General features: G+C 31.1%; 1 protein-coding gene across 2 annotated transcripts in view; it reads right to left on the bottom strand.

Moving 5' to 3' along the window:
• Nucleotides 1-243: 243 nt before the first annotated feature.
• The window catches only part of LOC122637911 (angiopoietin-2), a 33,284-nt gene continuing 13,047 nt past the window's right edge, over nt 244-20,480 (bottom strand). For both annotated transcript variants that reach the window (XM_043830435.1, XM_043830436.1), the window contains 9 exons: nt 6,633-6,910; nt 5,521-6,044; nt 4,144-4,406; nt 3,600-3,906; nt 2,704-2,835; nt 1,664-1,851; nt 1,379-1,522; nt 919-1,043; nt 244-760 (listed from right to left, as the gene is read on the bottom strand). In XM_043830435.1, the coding sequence (XP_043686370.1) occupies nt 669-760; nt 919-1,043; nt 1,379-1,522; nt 1,664-1,851; nt 2,704-2,835; nt 3,600-3,906; nt 4,144-4,406; nt 5,521-6,044; nt 6,633-6,910 (2,053 nt within the window). In that variant the 3' untranslated portion in view covers nt 244-668. The remainder of the gene's footprint in view (nt 761-918; nt 1,044-1,378; nt 1,523-1,663; nt 1,852-2,703; nt 2,836-3,599; nt 3,907-4,143; nt 4,407-5,520; nt 6,045-6,632; nt 6,911-20,480) is intronic.

Here is a 20,480-nt window from a genome sequence, read left to right as displayed (position 1 = left end):
TTTTTCTTTTCTTTTCTTTTTCTTTTTCTTTAATTTCTCCGTTTCGACACGCGGCAGCGCGTTGATAATATTTTCAAAATAAATAAAACAGCTACGTTCTTCGTTTAACGTATTAAAAAAGAAAAAAAAAAAAAGAGAGAGAGAGAAACGTAAAACGTAACACATCGTATAATAATTTATAACATTCTACGCTAAACGTCGGATTTCTCATATATTTTTTTTCTTTTTTTTTTCTTTTTTTAATTAATTAATTAATTAATCAATCAATGACGACATAGAGAGACAGATAACGACGATGAAATTATTCTTTTTTTTTTTGTCTTTTTTCTTTTCTGCTTCAACTTAAGTTAAAAATCGGTGGTTCGCAAAATTCGAAGACAACGATATTTAAATACTTGCTAATTAATCGTCTGCGTCGTATAAAATAATAATTTTCTCTTTCATTCTTTTCTTCTTTTCTTTTTCTTCTTCTTCTTTCCTTTTCTTTTGTCATTTTCGTTTTCGTTCACGTTTTCGCTTAAAGTCTACGCGCGTCACGTCGTACACTACGTCTCGTCAGGGGGAAAAGAAAGAAAGAAAGAAAAACAAACATAAAAAAAAAGAAAACAAAAAAAAAGAAAGAAAGAAAAAATAAAAAAATAGAGAGGAAAAATTCGTGAAACGTTCGTTTAGGTAAACGCCGTTGGTCCCTTAGGTTTTATCATCATAGTCGCCCTTTTTAGCGTGTAATCCCAGCCTCTCCAACGGAACCATACGATTCCTTGAAAACGAGAAAAATAAAAAAAATAAATAAATAAAAAAAAGGGGTAAAAAAGAAATTAAAAGAACATTTTAAAAAGTGAACGTATTCTATAAAAGTCATAAGAACGTCGTTTAACTATAATAGCAATTAGAAAAAAAATGTATTAATATCAATACCTTGCCGAGCCGATAAGTCTTGAGGGTCGTTAAGATAAAGACCGTTCAATCCACGTCCACAAGATTTCCACCACCAACCACCCTTTAGCATGGACGCACAATTTAACGATGATCTATCGTTGTCTCTGTAAAATATTTCATAATATTGTGCAAACCATTAATTGAACTAAATGATTATTTTTTACTTCATATTAAATATATTATAGATAATTAAAAAAAGTTATATATTACATTATACATTATAATATATTATAATATAATTTTTATAAATTATATATTAAATTATACACTGCAATATATTATATAATATAATTATTATAAATAATTTTTATAATTATGTGTATTATAAAAATTATATATTATAATACATTACAAAAATTAGATATATATATATATATATATATATATATATATACATAGATAATTAAAATCATAAGATAAAATCATATCTCAGTATTACCTATTATAAGTCGAGAATGGACTATTGTTCGATCCATACCAAGGATCGTTCAAAGAATCACCAGCAGTACCTTCGTATCCATCGATTTCCAACTTATAATATTCACCCTCGGAATATATTTTAAAGTGCGTATACTGTGCGTATCTAAAGCGATTGAATATAATTAGAGATGAGATAAGATGAATTAGAAAAACGAAACTTTTAATTATTTTTATCGACAAAAGAAAAAAAAAAAAAACAGAAACGAAAAAGAAAGATAAGGAACTTAATCACTTACACACGTACCTTTTATTTCCTTCGAAATCTTCTAATTCAACTCGGAGCATATAATCCTCGTTATTTGTTAACATATAAATATTTTCGTTTCCTAACCAAAATTCCCGAGCTGGATTACCAAAACCATTTTTGTAATCGGCCCAGTCTCTGTTAAAGTTTTCTCTAGGTTCACCAAAGTCGTCTCTTCTTTGTATCACCTGATTAAAAGAAGAGAGAATGAAGAGGATCATGTCGGATGTTTCCAATTGTTTCGAAATAGAAAGATAGAAAGAGAGAAAGAGAAAGAAAAAGAAAAAAATAGATAAGAAGATAGAGAGAGAGAGAGAGAGAGAGAGAGAGAGAGAGAGAGAGAGAGAGAGAGATGTATATAGTTCTTTCTCTCTTTTTCTCTATGATATATTTATGGACGAGTTATTTGTAGTTATTATAATTATCATATTTATATTTACTGTTAGGATATTGCGTTGATATTAATCATTAATAATTATATCATTGTATGATATAATTATAGTATATATTACACATTATTTATAATATATTACAATATATTTATAATATATTACATATATTATAGTATATACTATCACGTTATATCTAATATTTATAAGAATAATTAATAATATTATTGCATATATAATATATTGTGCTAATATTCTTTCTCTCAATATATAAATATATTATATCACACATTTATATAGATACAAATATTGACGTAAACGGAAAGAAGTAAATAAGGAGATAAATAGAACGATAGATAGACAAAAAGAGAAAAAGAGAGAGAGAGAGAGAGAGAGAGAGAGAGAGAGAGAGAGAGAGAGAGAGAGAGAGAGAAAGGAAGAGAAAGGTGGCTTATTCAAATCGCTATGAAATAACGTGCCAGCGATCCGAACTGAAGGAATAGTTATTGTTTGAGGAAAAAATCGACGTCTTCCTTCTCATACGTAAGAACTCGATGATCGGTGATGCGCTATTACCTGTTACGATAGGATAGGATACGATAGAATAGCATAGAATAGAATAGTCGAGATCTCTCGAGCATGAAAACTTACCGTCCAACCACCATCAGCAATTTCCTGCTCGCAGTAGACCTTGAGGAACCAATATGTGGTACCTCGTATTTGAAGATAATAGACACCGCTGTCTCTCATACCTGCATTTAGCAAGTCCACGCACGAGAAACCCTGGAAAACGTCGAAAGTTTTTGCCAATCTTATTTCACTTTCCTTTTCTTTTTCTTTTGTATTTCTTTTTTTCTGTATTTTATATTTTCTAAATTTTTATTTGTCCTTTTTGTTTCCTTTTCTGTTGTTTTTCTTTTTTTTTTTGCTTCCTTTCGTTCGTAATTCAAAAATATTATTTAGATATCAGTTATGATTACTGTTTCTTTAAATCATTGTATAATAATTTTTAATTTTCTGCAACGTCGTGTAATTTTAATGTCGCACATTTTCATGTGCGACCCGTGTATTCCTTTTTTTTTTTTTTTAAATCCTATTTAAGTTTTCTCCTACCATAAAATTTATTACCAGTTCATAAATTACGTACGTAGTATAAATTATATTACAAGTTTCACATTATATAAGTTTCTTTTTAGATATGGCAAAAAAAAAAAAAGAAAAAATATATGGTATGTATATAAATATATTTATATATATGCATATATGTATATATATAGGGTCGAGGTACGAAAGATTTAGGTGTTAAAAAGTATTACGTTTCTTATCGATTGTAATAAATTCATTTACATTTTATTACGTGCGAACGTATTAGAATATATCGTTAGAAAACAAATATTTTGACGTCTATTTTCTTTTTTCTTTTTCTTTACATTTATTTGAGATAAATTTATTACAAAATTTACGCTCGAATCAACGTAATATTTCTTAGACACACGCAGATGCAATTACTTATGAAAAATTATTCCTATTGTAATCGAATTAATTACCTTGATATCTTTGTAATTGATTAAGATGTCACTGGTGAAAGTTGTGTTAGCAGGACTTGGTTTATTTTTAACACTCGGGAATATGACACCACGATTTCTAGTGGTGGATCTTTGTGGTCCAGCAGAAGTTGGTGTCATGGGTGTTGTTGCCGATGATCCATTATTCGATGGATAAGACGTGGTATAAGTGAGGAACGTCGAAGAAGTCGAAGTCGACGTTTGAATCGACGGTGGAATCGTTGTTGCGCTCATAGACGACGACGACGAGATTTCCGTAACGAAGTTTTCGTTCTGCAGGTTAACATATCTTGGCAGAGAAAAAAAATGTCGAACGTTTAAACGAAACGAAAAGTTTATATTTGCACGTTGTATAAAAAATAGTTCTTATTTATTTATTTATTTATTTATTTATTTATTTATTTCCTTTTTTTTTCAACAACTTTGCAGCGATCCACTTAACGGGATAAGATATGAATTTTAATATTTAATATTCGAGAATTATAATGTTAATATAATATAAGGTAAACATTATGATCATACCAACCTTCCTGGATCATATTCGACAAGTCGATCTATCGTAGGATCCAACAAAAGTTCTGCTGGTATTTGTCGTTGAGCTAACGTCGCCACGTCATCCTCTTGTTTCTTGAGCCTACTCTCAACCCCTTCTAAATTTTCTATTATCTTATTCGTTTTCGTTCTAAGATCAGCGTGGATCTCGCTGATCGCTCTCTCCTGTCTTTGTGTTTGAGTAAGCAACTCGTCAGACTTTGGAAGAAGATCGTCCACCGAATTTTTCGTCCCGACCTATGATCATCGATCATTATAAAAAAGACATTTTATCTTTCTTCTTCTTTTTTGTTTTTGTTTCTTATCGTTAGGTAGCACGTAACAACAAATAAAAAAAAAAAAAAAAACGAACAAGTACTTAAGGCACAAAAAAAAAGGGAGACGATTACGGAATTTTTTTTTCTTTCTCGTGATCACTATTTGTACCTTTCTTATGTTTTTTTTTTTTTTTTAATCGTTGCATTGTTTTATAATAATTTATATATTATATATATCTACGATCTTTTCGTCTTTTATCTATCTAAATAAAATGAAAATCGAGAACGAGATTCCGATTTCACTGCCAAGTCATTGGGTTTGCAGGAAGTTAATCGTTTAGTCGATCTCGACTCGTGTTAACCCTTAACGGTCTAACGCCAATCGTGTTGCTTGGCACGCGACTTATCCTAAGCGAGACTCCTAGACTGGATTCCGCGTTGGGAAAACCGCATCGGAAGGTAGCATCGCGATCAATTACGTACCGTATATGTTTCTCGCGTGTAAACGAATCTATTTTCCTCCTTTCCTTTTTTCTTTCCTTTTTTTTCTATTTTCTTTTTTTCCATTTTCTTTTTTCTTCTGTTTCTTTCGTTCTTTCTTTACTTCCTTCTTTTTTCTTTCTTTCTTTTACGAGTCAACGATTCGTCGGAAGGAAAATGAGAAACTCTCGTACGGTTTTCTTTTCTTATCGTTTTTTTCTTTTCTTTTTTTTTTTCTTTCTTTTTTTTTTTCTAAGTAATACATTAATCTTAATGAAGTCTCTCTTCGGATTTCTTTATAATTATCTGTGTTATAGATCTAGGTTAAATTTGATGTAAGAAGAAAATTGTAGAGTAATATCACGGTAATATTCTTTTTTTCTTTTTATTCATTTTTTAATGATTCTTTATTAAACTTCTCTTCTTTTTCTTTTTTTCTTTCTTTCTTTCTTTTTTTTTTAATTTTTAACAATTATATGTAAGTAGTTATATGTAAATTCGATTACAAATCAAAAAAGATGTGAAGTATTTTTTGTGACCATTATTGACCTTAGATAAAAGAAGAAAGTAAAAGAAAAAGAACAGGGAGAAAGAAAAAAAATTGTATTACTCACCACGACGTTCCAAACTTCGTCCATCTTTTCGGAGACAGTTAGCATGGGATGCATTCTCTCGACCAAACGATCGAACTTGCTCTGTTTTGGTGGTGGCTGAGTAGTCGTAGTAGAATTTCTGTGATCGTTCACAATTGCTTTGTCAACGACCGCGTCGTGTACGTCAGTCATCAAATTATAAATCGCTCCTAAATTGTCCGACACCAGGTTGATATGAAATTGAAGTTTACGATCCAACGCACCGGTAGCTTGTCTAAGATTCTCGATCTCGATCGACACGTGATTCATAACCTCGTTGCTCATCGCCTTCGTGATCTCAACGACGCTCATACTGACAGGTTTCTTTTCGCTTGCCTCGGCATTTATGTCGTCGTTTTGTAAGAAATTATTGTCGAGTTGATTCTTTAGATTTACCAACTTGTGATCGATATCGGATACCTTCTGATCAAGAGAAATCAATTTCTCACCGAGAGACTCTGGCGATCGTTCGTCGTTGTCGTGATGGATCAGTCGTATTATCGGAACTATCGTGTTAGAAATAAAAATACAAGTCTGTTTTTATTTTTCTTTTCTTTTCCTTTAATATCAATTATATCATATAATCATTTCAAAAGAATTCGTCTCGAATTTTTTCGTACGATATTGCAAAATAATAAAAAAGAAAAAGGAATGAATGAAAGGTCGGATTACCAATCGTGTGATCGAGTAAATATACGTTATCTATAATATAGATAAAAAAAAAAGAAAATATATACATATATACATACTTATTAAAAAAATCTATATATTCGATTATTAACAAAAGTTAAGAAACAAAGTAATCGTTCGCCCATTTTCATACGATATTCTTTATCTTCCAAAATACATAGGTTGAAACTAAAAATAGCACGATGAAATACTATGACGTATGAAATATTATCTCATTATGCTATTTTTAATTTCAATCTATCTATTCCGAATGATGAGAAATATATAAAAATGGCCGAACGATTACTTTGTTTCTTAACTGTTTCTTATATATATAATGAAATAATATATAGATATATACATATTTTTCTCTCTCTCTCTTAATATCTGATTACATAAAGAAAATATATAAAAGTAAACTGTACCACTTTCAGCCTCGTTATCCTCCCTCCCATTCTCAGCCGATCTCGCATGGATCTGTTCCTGCGATATCGGAGGATGTGCATTGAACAGTTTCAAATCCAACGTCCTCAGTTTAGCGATGACAGCGTCGGTTTTATCGATGTTGTCGTTAACCCTCGAGTCCAAGGCTTCGACTCGCCTCATCAGATGTTCAACAGCTTTGTCGAGATTCTCGATTCGTTGTAGCTTCGATTCAAGGGTCGAGACGATGACCTCGAAGACGTTGAAGAGATACTGTTCCCTAAGATAAAGATGAGAAATTATTTTTTCGAGAGTCAACCATGAAAAACGAGTTCTCCTTCTCTTTCTCTCTCTCTCTGTCTGTCTCTCTCTCTCTCTCTCTCTCTCTCTTGAAAATGAGAAAGATCATCGCAGATAATTCGTGTCTGCACCTGACTCTTTTTAAACGTCGTATAGTCGAGGAAACTTCATGGCCTTCTTTTCTTAGCAACATGTACCTACCTACCTACCTACCTACCTTACTTATATACATACCTATATACATACCTCTCTACCTACCTCGGTATAAAAGATTTTTGCCCGAAAGGCTCTGCTGTTGGTGCGTTACGCAAGAAAAAGGCGATCGCGGTTAGCACCGGGCGGCGTCGTTTCGTTCTCGCATTCTCTTGGGAGGAGAGAATGTGCCTCTCTCTCTCTCTCTCTCTCTCTCTCTCTTTCTCTTTCTCTTTTTTTTTCTTTCTCTTTCTTTCTGTGTTGGTTAAAAGAGGGCAGGAAAGAAGAAAAAAGAATAACTGAGGATAATAAGAAAAACCGGCGGAAGAAAATAAAGAAAGTTGACTCGAGCGAGAGAGTGACGAAATTGCTCTCTTGGAAGTATTTAGACTTAAAAGTCCTGCCATATCTTTTCGTCCTTTTCTTCGTCTCTTTTCGTCGTTATCGTTGTCGTTGTTGTGTCGTTGTCGTCGTCGTCGTCGTCGTCGTCGTCGTTACGGTCTCGTTTGTCGGGTTTCACTTCGTAGGAAATTGCAATCTCTTGATACGTTCCAAACTTTTCTTCCGTGGTTCTGGTATGTGAAAATTGAATCGTCGTTTTCGCATGTCCCCTCATCGTTCAAGTTAAATATATCTATGTACTTACTTACATTCCGTTCTACGGTTATTATCATTAATACTTTTCTTTTACTTATGTATGTTAGTATGTATTTATAGGTATACCTATAGGTAAATGCGTTTACTCGGATGTTGTTTAATTATTTTGAGATAATTTCGATACTTATTAGCCAAGAAAAGAAAGAGAATGGCTGGAATTAACACACACACACATGTACATATATAATGTATGCATAAGTTCGTTTAAATGTCTACATAAATGTATGATTATCGCATGTTTTATTATTTTACGATAGTTTCGAATATTAATTGAAAAAAAAAGGAGAGAATGTCTACTTAACATATACGTATATACATAGATCGGTTAGATTGTCTACTCAAACAAATTATTATTTTATTATTCTACGATAGTTTCGATTTATAACTCGGTGAAAAAAAGAGAATGTTCCTAACTAACATATATGCATACATACACACGCACATAAATATATATATATATATATATATATATATATATATATAACATGTAAATATATATAGATTCCTTAAAATGTCCACTCAAACGTATCGTTATATTACGTTTTATTATTTAGCGATAATTTAGATTTTTAACTGACTATATGAGAAAAGAGAGTAGCTAACTAGCGTATACACATATATACATACATACATACATACATGCATACATACATACATACATACATACATACACGTATATATAAACCCGTTAAAATGTCCACTCAAACGTATCGTTATTATTAATTATTATTAGCCGCGTGTAATCTTCCTCGCTCAGTAACCGCCTTTTGCTTATGAATTGGCACCCGACAAGAATGGCTTGGCTTTCACTGAGCATACTTTCGCGAATGACTGTAAATCTATATCGATTATGATACCGTTCTAGACTAGGTCGTTAATTAGAAACGTCAATTAATTCTCGTAAGAACGAGATGTATTGAAAAATCTTTTCTCGCGCTCTAAAACGTTCAATAATAATAATCGATTCGAACTGTTCATCCTTGCCTTATTTCTTTTTCCTGTTTTTTTTTTTATATTTTATCTCCCTCCTTCTCTCTCTTTCTGTCTATCTGTCTGTCTTTATTTCTTTCTTTCTTTCTTTCTTTCTTTCTTCCTTCAAATACATCAGAGTTTAGCCCTTCTTATGATTTTTCTTAAGCGTATACACATGTAAATTGATCGAAAGTGAAATTTGGACGTCATATGAAACACACGTAGGCACGCGTATACACGTACAGACGGATGTATGCATGTATATACACATTTATAGTTGAGATATATTCGAATACGAGAGAACCAGTTTCTGAACCGTAGTTCGTTCCGAACCGTATCGAACATTGAACCAGTTTCTGTTCTCTGTACCTTCTCGTTCGTGCTGGGAAAGGAAAAGCGGATGATAAAAAGGCGGTCTGCGGTTATGTGCATTGTGCCTCTCTTGAGAGAAGAAAAAAGAAAGAAAGAAAGAAAGGAAGAAAGAAAGAGAGAGAGAAAAAAAGAAATCATCTCTGAGCCTGTCAAGACTTTTCGTATGGTTTATGTATCTCGTTCTTTGCGATGAATGAATTTCTCGATACATTTCTTGACTCTGGATCTTTGCTTTTGTAAGTTCGAAAGGATGAGTATACTAACTCATCTTTCTTTTCTTTTCTTTTTTTTTTTTTTTTCTTCTTTTCGAACGACTCTCCGTTAATATTTTTCTTATATTTTCATATTATTTTATTTAATAATGCAAGAAGGTTGTGTGTGTGTGTGTGTGTGTGTGTGTGTGTGTGTATAAGAAGTAGTTTATCGTTTTTTTTTATTTTATATATTATTTTGCTTTCTATTATAAAAGAAAACTTATCTATTATAGAACAAAGAACTTATATTTCAATATATAGATACAATAAGTATAAGTCATATTTGAAAAACATAATTTATATATTAATATGATTATGCAAATATAGGATGGGTCAGAAATTGTTGGATGATTTTAAAAATCAATTACTATTTTTCGTAATGTTTTAAGTTAATTTTAGTCTTAAATAAAATTATTAAATTCTAGAAACTTTTGCTCCATTTTGTACTCTTGTTGAATTGAATTTCCTATATTATATAATAAGTTATGCTAATATAAATAATTATACAAGTAATATAATTATATTAGAATGAATTATACTGTAACATATTGTATAAGTATTATAAGTTCTATAGGTACTAATATAGGTAGTAATAAATACTATCAAGAGTATTATATCAACATAAGTTATATTTTTTCTAATATAATTATTACTAATTATTATACTGCTTGTATACTATTACTACTACTACTACTACTACTATTATTATTATTATTACTACTATAAGTATATTAATTTTATATAATTATATTAGAATATAAATATCTATTAACTTATTTATTCTTAAACTCGTATTTTCTTTTTTATGCAAAAGTTTCGTATTTTTTAAAACTTATTTCAACTATTCTAACATTTCTTTGTTCTTATTAATATCATCTTTCTCTCTCTCTCTTTCTCTCTCTCTCTCTCTCTCTCTCTCTCTCCCCTCTTCATGCATTTCGAAAGTTTGTATTATTTTTGTATTTTGAGGGCTTCGTCTCTCTCGACCGAGGACGATTATTTTGAATAGGAAATCGTGTTCAACGACTCAGATTACTTTCTCAGATGTCTCTTTCATTTCGGCACGGTTCCGACATGGCTAAATCGATGGAATGAATAGCGATTAGTGTCACGGGCTCAATGACCTCTAGGAAGAGGATGAGAAAAAGAAAAAAAGAAAGAAAGAAAGAAAGAAAGAAAGAAAGATTCGTTGAGGAAAAGATGAGAAAAGGAAGAAAGTTATGCGAATGTTATTTTCAAGGTACCCTTAGGGTATAACTTGTCTTATTGACCTTTCATTATCTCCTCTCTCAATTTGGGATAAGTTATCGTTCTTATTGATTTTAGAAACTAACTTCTCGACTAGTTGAAATAATATAATAACCATTGTGCGATAAACTTAAAGTATATAATTGTGCAATTTGAATGTGCTATTGTGTTTATAGGAAATGTCAAAAGTTGTAAGTTAAATTTTAACATAATTCGATAATGATGGATATTATTAAGTTGTCCGAAAAGTTCGTGCCATTTCTTCGCTCGTTATGTATATAATATATATGCATACACACACACACACACACACATCAAAACGTGTATGAGGATATTAAAAACGTATTAGTTTTGTATGTAGAGAGATTGAACGAAATAATGAATACGCAATGTTTTCATTATTTATTCTAAATCTCTGTATATCTATCATATTCGAAGAAAATGGATTACAAAATAGTTGTGTCATAAGCAAATAAAGTCATAAAGTCAAAATCAATTATTGCCAAGCATTTTTTACGTATTAAAATCTACTTTCAGAAAGGGCCCATTAAATGTGATTATTACACGTACGTTCTATTCTTAAATAATAAATACGCATGGTGTTGGATGAAATAACGAAGACAGAATATTTCTTTTATTTTATCTAACCCGTGTAGATTTAAAAATTCGTGCAAATCAATCATATTTTTATAAACTTTATTTTTATTACCATATATTTATCAATATATTAGTTTCGATATTATCTTCCATTGACGATGAACAACAATCGGCACAAACTTTCGAGACAACGAAATTTAAATTTAAAGAAATTCAATCGTTTTTGGTGAAAGCGAGTATAATATCGTAATAATGATATTTACTTTTAAATCATTCTCGCTACGAGCATTCTAACTTTAAATCAAGCGAAGCATTAAGGAGAGTCTCTCTTCCTACGAACGAATCAGAAGGAATTAAAGTTATTTAACTCAAGAATTTATATACATATCTATCTATCTATCTATATCTATCTATCTATCTATCTATCTATCTATCTATCTATCTATCTATCTATCTATCTACCTATCTATCTGTCTATCTCTATATACATATATAGGTATATATACTTATGTATGAAAACGTAAATATCTAATGTGTTACGAGTTGAAAAGTATTAAATCGTAGTAGGAATTTAACGAACGAAAGTGGGATAAATTATCCCAAGCATTATCGCTTATTATCCTTACAAACGGTGCAAAACGTAGAGAGAGAGAGAAAGAGAGAGAGAGAGAGAGAGAGAGAGAGAGAGAGAGAGAGAGAGAAATGGCTGAACGAAGTGAACGATCGTAGCTCGAGATATTCGTATCGCACATAGAAATACAATTCATGCAACAACTTCGTGCAATGTATTTTTCTATGTTTCTTCCTTTTTTTCTCTCTTTTCTTTTTCTTTTTTCTTTCTTTCTTTTTTTTCTTCCTTTTGTTTCATTCTTGTAAATCTACGTAACTCAAACGTAGGTTCTTTCATTGCTCTTGTTCAACGTACCGAGTGCATTTCGATCGATCTATCTATCTACACTTGCGAGCAATTAAAACGGATTAGAAAGATAAATGGTATATGAAAACATCGATACAAATGTTTCTCTTTATATATATACATGTTTGATGTGTCTTTGTATTTCTTTCTATGTGTGCGTGTTACGTGTATATAATAATTACTCCTCGAATGAATTCGCTAGTAATTTCTTAGCTCGCTTTTCGAAAGTTATCGAAGATAAACGAAAATAAACGATCGAGTGATGGATTAGCGATGAATTCGACTTTACAAACGATGTTAGATACATCATCATTAATTCGAACTCCAGAAGACGATTAATTTTCGCGTAAACCTGACGTTTCTATGAGTGTCTCGCTTAAATGGATCTTTATTTTTATTTATTTATGTTTATTTTTATTTTTTATTTTCTATTTTCCTTTCTTTCCTTTTCATTTTATGTTTTACGAAATAAACGATCAAGTCGTTAAAAAAAAATTGGATGATTTTTTAAATCGTTTCTAAGCGTACAACGTAATCCTTTCGACGCGATATCGCGTACTTCGAAGGTCTGTTTATTTTCTAATGAAAAAGATTGATAGATAGATCGATAGATGGAAAGAGAGAAACAGAGAGAATGAAAGAAGGGATGAGGGGAGGGCCGATGACTCGAGAACGAGTAGAAAGAGAAAAGAAAAAAAAAAAAACAACCGTTATACATATAGTCGTGCGTATACACGAAGGTTACACACGCGTAGGAGATCGTTATATAATTTCATTCATAGGTACGTCCTCGGTAGAGGGCTAGGTCACTCATTCATCTTGACATTTTCTCTTTTAATGTCAGACGAACGTTCCCCGATTCCATTCTTAGGCTTGATCCCGATCAATGAGTTCATTTATCTGTAAGGCATAAGAACTCATGTGGGTGAAGATAATAATCGTAGCAAATAATCTTTTGATTCGTTACAAGTAGATGTATATGTATAAAAAACAAAAAGGGAAATTAAATCGAACAGAATTTCTGTGATATTTAATATCTGTGATATTTCAAAAAAGTCATTTGTATAAATGATTTAATTCGTAGAGAATGAGAATTTTTTTTTTTGTTATTTATATTGGACATTATCATATTTATTGATCATGGCAAATAGTTTCATAGGAAAGAATTGTAGAAATGAAAAGAAAAAGAAGAAGAAGAAAAAAAACTAATTAATTCGAATGGAATTATTTATTTAGTAGAAGACTTTAAAAAGTCATTTATATGTATGTATAAATGTTTTAATTTGCTGAGGATTGAATTATGTTTTATTTCTTTTATTTACATTCGTAACTATCATGTTTATTGATTCATAAAATTGTAAAAAAGAGAAGAAAGGAATATTGATATCTAATAAATTTCTTAACGAATAATCTTGTTTATTGAGAATGAATTTTTCATTTTATTCTTTTTTTATTTAATTTATTTTATTATTTCCACTTGTGATTATCACGTTTATTGATCGCGTAAAAGAGTTCGATTCAAGAGAAGTATAAAACTAAAAGGAATTTAATATTTATAATTAGATTTTAACAAATAATTTATAAATATGATTTAGAGAAGACATTTGAAGAGAAATTGGTTTACAATCTATTTATTTGATTTTCTTTTAGACACTTATTTATAATTGGAATTTTTATTATATTTAACTGTATAAAAAAAAAAAATTCAAAAAGAAACAGAGAGAGAGAGAGAGAGAGAGAGAGAGAGAGAGAGAGAGAGACACGAAGAGATTAATATATTAAATATATTTAGTAATCGATCTTCTCGAATGGACCGTTCTTAAATTCGAGTTTCGAGTCTCGTTCGATTCATATGCATGGGGTTATCGAAAGTAGTGAAAGCTGAAGAGAATCGATTCTCTCGTAGTTTGCATCCTCACATGACACGTTCCTAACAATAAGTGTAAACATAATACGATTAAATTATGGTAATTTGAATGCTCGCAGGTATCTCGAGCGTAACAAAACCAGTGTTTCACGCCTATGGAAGAAACGTCAGACGGAGAAAGGATCATTGTTTCCGTGATTACGAATTTTCATTTTATCTACGATCTCTCTTATTTTCTAATGTTACTCGAAAGTAGAAGGTGTTAACGAACGTTGCCTCGAATCGATATTGATATACATATGTATATGTGTGTATATGTACATGTAAGTGTGTATATATATGTAATGTACGTATGTACATTCGTAAAATTTTATTACCGTCTCTTTTATTTTATTTTCTCTCTTTCTTCGACTCTTTCTATTCTCTATCTCTATCTCTTTCTTTTTATATTTTTATATTTGATAATATAATAACGAGGACAGTTTACATATCTATTTATAAAGGGACCTGTAAAAAAATGAAAGGAAACGAAATTAAATGAACAATTATCTCGTTAAATCTTATTTCGATGTAGTATCTTGTTATACCGTTTCTAAAATCGTCGTCCATACCTAATGAGGCGATTTATAATTTCGGTAGTTAAAAAATGATCCGTTATACAGTTACGAAGATGAGCGATAAAAACTTTCTGCTCCGTCCACTTATTAATAGTGTGCGTGTATGTGTACGTGTGTATGCGTGCATGTGTGACATCTTTGTAGGAAAGAGAATAGCTTCGTCTTGTAGCTTTATAAGTGAAACTTATTTCTTTTTTTATTTCTTTTTTTATTCTTTTCTTTCGAGATCCTTCGAGATTGCTTTTTACAAGAGTCACACACCCAATTAGGTAACGAGTGTATGGTTCCGGAGATGAGTAGGCATGCTTTATACATGATTTATGTAAATAATGAAAAGAAAAAGAAAAAAAGAAAGAAAGATAGATAGAGAAAAAGAGAGAGAGTGTAAACGATGAACAGAGACGATGAGTCAGAAGTAAGTAGGAAAAAAAGAAAGAAAAAAAGAGAAAGAATGCAAATTAAGAGACATTATGCACATACAATTTCGTGAATTTCATATACATGAAACTTCTCCATGAGTGGCGCCATGCTCGGATATAATGATCAAGATCTTCTCTTTTTTCTTTCTCTTTCTCTCTTTTTCTAGAAAATATCGTCGAAACAATTTGTAAAATTTACAGTTGCTTGGTGATCTCTCTTTACTGAATTTCCACCGGTTATCGTTATGTACTCAAAAGAAGAGGAGAATTGACGAGCTGGTGGCATCGTTAAATTTGCGCAATCGATTTTTGTAGGAGGTTTTGCTCGTACTATACATACGTACATACATACATATTCATATACACACACACATATGTGTGTATATATATATATATAATATGTCTGCAATTATCCTGTTTCTTTTCACTTCAACGACAATGACGATGACGATGACGATGACGATGACTATGACGATGACTATGACGATGACGACAAAGATGACGATGATGACGATACAGACGATAAAGAAGACGAAGACGAAGACGAAGACGTAGACGAAAATGACCACGACACGATGGCGAAGGCCGACACGCAACGCCATTACAAGATGATCGGTTCGCGTTGCAGCCGCTCGTTACGAGATCGAATCGGTATACTTTGCCGAAATTTTGCCCTCGGGCTAAACGAGACTGCTTTAGCCTCTCCAAATTGCAAGATTTCGCGTTTCCCTTTCGGTGTTACCAACAGTATGTCTCTATATGCATAAATATATATATCTGTACTGGCTATTATTTGTTATCTTTCAAATTTAGTATCTAATTATGATCTATTCTGAATATATATATATATATATATATATATATATATATATATATATCAATACTAATAAATATTACATCGTTTTGATATTATCATTGTTTAATACTTTAATGGAATGTATTCGTGGGAAAATAATTATTTCATTTCTTTCTCATTTTTTTATTTTGTCAAATTGATTTATTCCTCTGAGCGATATTTATATATTTGATTAATATCAGTAGTGAGAAATATTATAGAATTTTGTCGCTTTTATTATCGTTTATTATGATAATGGAATGTATTTATAAAAAAAAATAATTGGCTCGATTTCTTTTTTTTTTTTTTTTTTATTTTGTGGAATTGATTTATTTCTCTGATTTAGATCTATGTATCTATTAATATCAGTGATAGAAAATATCACTGCATTCTATAATCATTTAATATGATAATATTACGTATTGAATGAAAAATAGAATATATCGATGAGAAATAATTATTTCATTTTTATTACGTTTTAATTTATCTATTTATTTTATCAAAGCTTAATCTATTTAAACATCATTGGTATATAAAGTGCGTTTAGAAAAAATAAATATTACATGCATTAATGTTACTTTTATTTCTTTTTTCTTTTCTTTCTCAAATATTATCGAAATGAGTTAATCAGTATAGATCAAGAAGCTCTTACGTTAGACTAGGTATTGCATCGTAATCACTACATTCGCTTTCTTTGATCCTGTTGATCTTCTCTGAGCATCGAAGGTACCAATTAAATTATTCGTCGATAGATTGGAGAAAATAGCGTGGGTGAATTATCCAACTTATCCTAGCTACGATTATGTAGTAGGTTACTTAACCAAATGGTACAATATCTTTGCCTAATATCAAATGAATAGGATAATTAAAAATTTCATGATATCTGAAACATTCGTTTATCTACTTTGAGAACGTTCAAACGAAAATAAAAGGTATAAGATAAACAAGCAATAAAAAAAAGAATTGGAGGATAAAATTTAACGACGTAATTAAAAACACTCTTTTTCGAGCTTTCAATCGATCTATTAACGAATCCATTTATCGAGAAACCAGAAGTTACAAATGATCGAGGAATTCGATCGTTGATTATTAATTAGTATCTACATATGTGTGTGTACAAATCTATATATATATATATATATATATATATATATATATATATATATATATACGAGTATGTATTTAAAAAGGATCAACCGGAAGATGTAGAAAGATGTACTAAGAACTAATTCGATGTTAGAAATAGAAATAATCGTGGGATAAGTGAATATATGTATATCGTGTCGTAAGTGACATTTGAGGTAAGTGATTCGACACGATCGGTGACAGTAGTGGTATCGACGTGACGCGTATTTACGCTTCTTAAGCGTGATTTATTGCAACCTTTCGTAGACAGGAATCGTACGGGTGACTCGTAGAAAGGAACGATCGATGCTCGAGCATTATTCGACCAACGTGTTAATGCTCCGCTTTCGACTCGAAAATGTTCCACGCAACTATTAGATACTTTATCGTTCTAATACTATTTATATTTGTGTACTGTATGTGTGTGTGACTATACGCGTGTATATGTATTTACGCGTGTTCGTGTATTAGTAGTACGTATGTACGTTCGTGTGCATATACGTGTTAGTTGCTCACGCTCGCGCGAGTTTGAAAAATGGAAATTCTCCTGGGCGAAAGGAAGCTCGAAAAAAATATCGCTCAAAGACCGGTTCTCGATCCAGGTCTCCCTCTCTTTGATCACTCCGGCCATTCGTTCACTGAGTTCGTTGCGCCTTATGCGAGTCCGCTGAGATCGCCGAGAGAGTATATCGATGCTCGAAGATTAGAGACAGAAAGAGAAAAAGAGAAAAAAAGAGAGAGAGAGAGACTTAATCGCAATTCGCCGACTTGACCTCCTCGCGATAAGAAAGGGAGAGAGGAAGAGAGAGGTATGGTGGCACGAACAATTCCAAATTGTAATATCCCTTAGCTATTTATAAGAATGAGATTAATCTTCTATTAGATCAAGTTAATATACGAAGGGATAACTCTAGCGATTTTTATTGTAATTATTATTATTATTATTGTGTAGTATTATTATTACTACTTTAATATTTTATAGTATTTCTCTCTCTCTCTCTCTCTCTCTCTCCTATTTCTTTCTTTCTCTTTATAAAATAAAAATGTTACTGTTTCTAGAATGAGATTGATCTTCTATTAGATCAAGTTAATATACAAAGGGATAACTCTCGCGATTCTTATTACAAGAAATATTTTATGCTATTTCTCTTTATCTCTCTCTCTCTCTCTCTCTCTCTCTCTCTCTCTTTCTTTTTCATTCTCTTCTTAAAATAAAACTAAATACAAATATTACTATTTCTAAATTGATATCGATCTTACAATCAGGTTAACATACAAAAAGTATTGTAAGATGTTTGTCATTATTCGTTATTAGAAAAATAAGGTTTTAGAAAGAATAAGTATACAAATGTCTCTAGAATAAGATCAATTGGAAAATAATTTTTCTTTTCCATTTTTTACAACGAAAAAATATAAAAATATTCTTACAGTGATATAATGTTAATATATAAGGGGAAACTCGATGCTTATTATCATTTTTAGTATTATTATCTAGTATTAGTATTAGGCATTATGTCGGATATATACACTACTTTGCATTTACAATTTAAATGACCCTCTCAAGCGTCACGCTATTCCATGTAGGTTTCTAAAAGTACCGCAAACGATATATATATATATATATATATATATATATATATATATATATATATAAAGAAAGAGAGATATTTCCATAATCAAGGCTATTCTTGAACTTGAAATATTTCTGTTACATAAAATCTCACGTACTAAAGCTTAAATCATCATCAACGATGGAAATAGACGTGGCGATCATTAATCGTCAATTAACTTAACGAAATCTCAAGGAAAGTTGTCGCGTGTAGTGTTGTTTCCTGTCGCGGGTTGTATCAGTAGTTACGCGTTCTACCGACTTTCTAACGTTGAAAATAATGATGATAGCTCGTACTAGTATCTACTTCCATTCGTTGCGGTGCAAGAAGCGCATTCAAAGTCACGACGCTTCGTAGTAGTAAGTAACAACGTTTGCAAATAATTTCACCCGGTGGGATTATGCAAAGCGCGTCGTTAGTTCGATTCGCATTCTTTTTCTTCGTTCGTGTTTCTTTTTCTAGTTGAATATTCCTTTGAAAAATTTCACTGTTATTTACTTGTGCGTGTTAGTAAATAATTTAGATATTTGGCAATAGCAATTGTTGCGTATGTTTACAATTTAATTTTCTTACAGATATTATTATCATTAAATGATGTAATACGATAAATTATCTATTAGATACATTTTCTTATTCTCTCTTTCTCTTTCTCTCTCTTTTTTTTTTCTTTTTCTTTTTAGTTAGATAATATCAAGATAAATCTATCGACACCGTCTCTCGAATCTCCTTTAATTAAAAACTCATTATTACGTCTGTCCTCTATACTAACGTAAGTCACGAAGTCCACGAAGTTATCGTAAATCAAATAATGCAATAGTCGAGTGTGTTAAATCGTCGTAAAGTACATTACCAGTGCCACGATTCGTTGGGGAAGGTAAGCACATACCTTTTTAAGCGTGCAAAAACTACCTTCCATATCTAAACGGACACAGCACACATATGTAGCACGTCCGTTTCCCCATTTCGGAATTCTTTCGGAAATTCTTCGTGGATCTTATGCAATCGTATTGTTACATTCACAATGTTTACTATTTTCCTTGTTTCCTTTTCTCTCTCTTTTTTTCTTTTTCCTTTTTTTTTTAATCGTCAACGTGACAACCGTCTTTCCACTGAATTTTCACGATTCCGCGCTTTTTCATCGAATGAAATTGTCGTCTGTTTATCTAACTAACTAGTTAGCTAACATAATTTATCGCATGATTTAGGGAAAGCGAGAAAGAAGAGAGAAATAAAAAGAAAGGAAGGGAGAAAGATATATAGATATCGATAATATTTTATATATATATATATATATATATATATATATATATATATTATACTCGATAAATTAATCGAGCGTATCGCGGCCACGCGAGTTCGTTGTTCGGTTCGGTCGATTTGTCATACGAGAAAATATATCTTTAACACATTCCATCTTGAGAATGTTCCAAGTGTTATTAAGCGATATTCTTATTTTTCGAAAGCAACAAAATTCGTTCTCGTAACATTTTCAATTCGATAGAAAAAGAGATAGGAGATTATATTCTCTAAGATTCGCAAGAAATTTGTAGCTCTATTTTATCGCCTATTGGGAAATTTCAACGTCGTCGTTTTTGGTTGGCACGAAAAATTACTTGGTCCGTTATAAATTATGTAAGGATTATGGGTGAACGTAATTTCGTTTTACACTATGTCGATATAATCGCTAATAGTTTTTTTTTCTTTTTTCTTTCCCTTTTTTTTTTTTTTTTAACAATTACGAAAGTTCTGCGTCGGCGTTTGATCTACATCGACGCGTTATCGTTCGTTTTAAATATTTTCCTTGGAAAAAAAAAGAATAAATAAATAAATAAATAAATAATTTTTCTTCTCTTTTCTTTTTTTTCTAAA

This window comes from Vespula pensylvanica, chromosome 2, assembly GCF_014466175.1.
Source record: "Vespula pensylvanica isolate Volc-1 chromosome 2, ASM1446617v1, whole genome shotgun sequence".
In the NCBI taxonomy this organism is placed as follows: domain Eukaryota; kingdom Metazoa; phylum Arthropoda; class Insecta; order Hymenoptera; family Vespidae; genus Vespula; species Vespula pensylvanica.
This window is presented reverse-complemented; position numbering and strand designations above follow the sequence as displayed.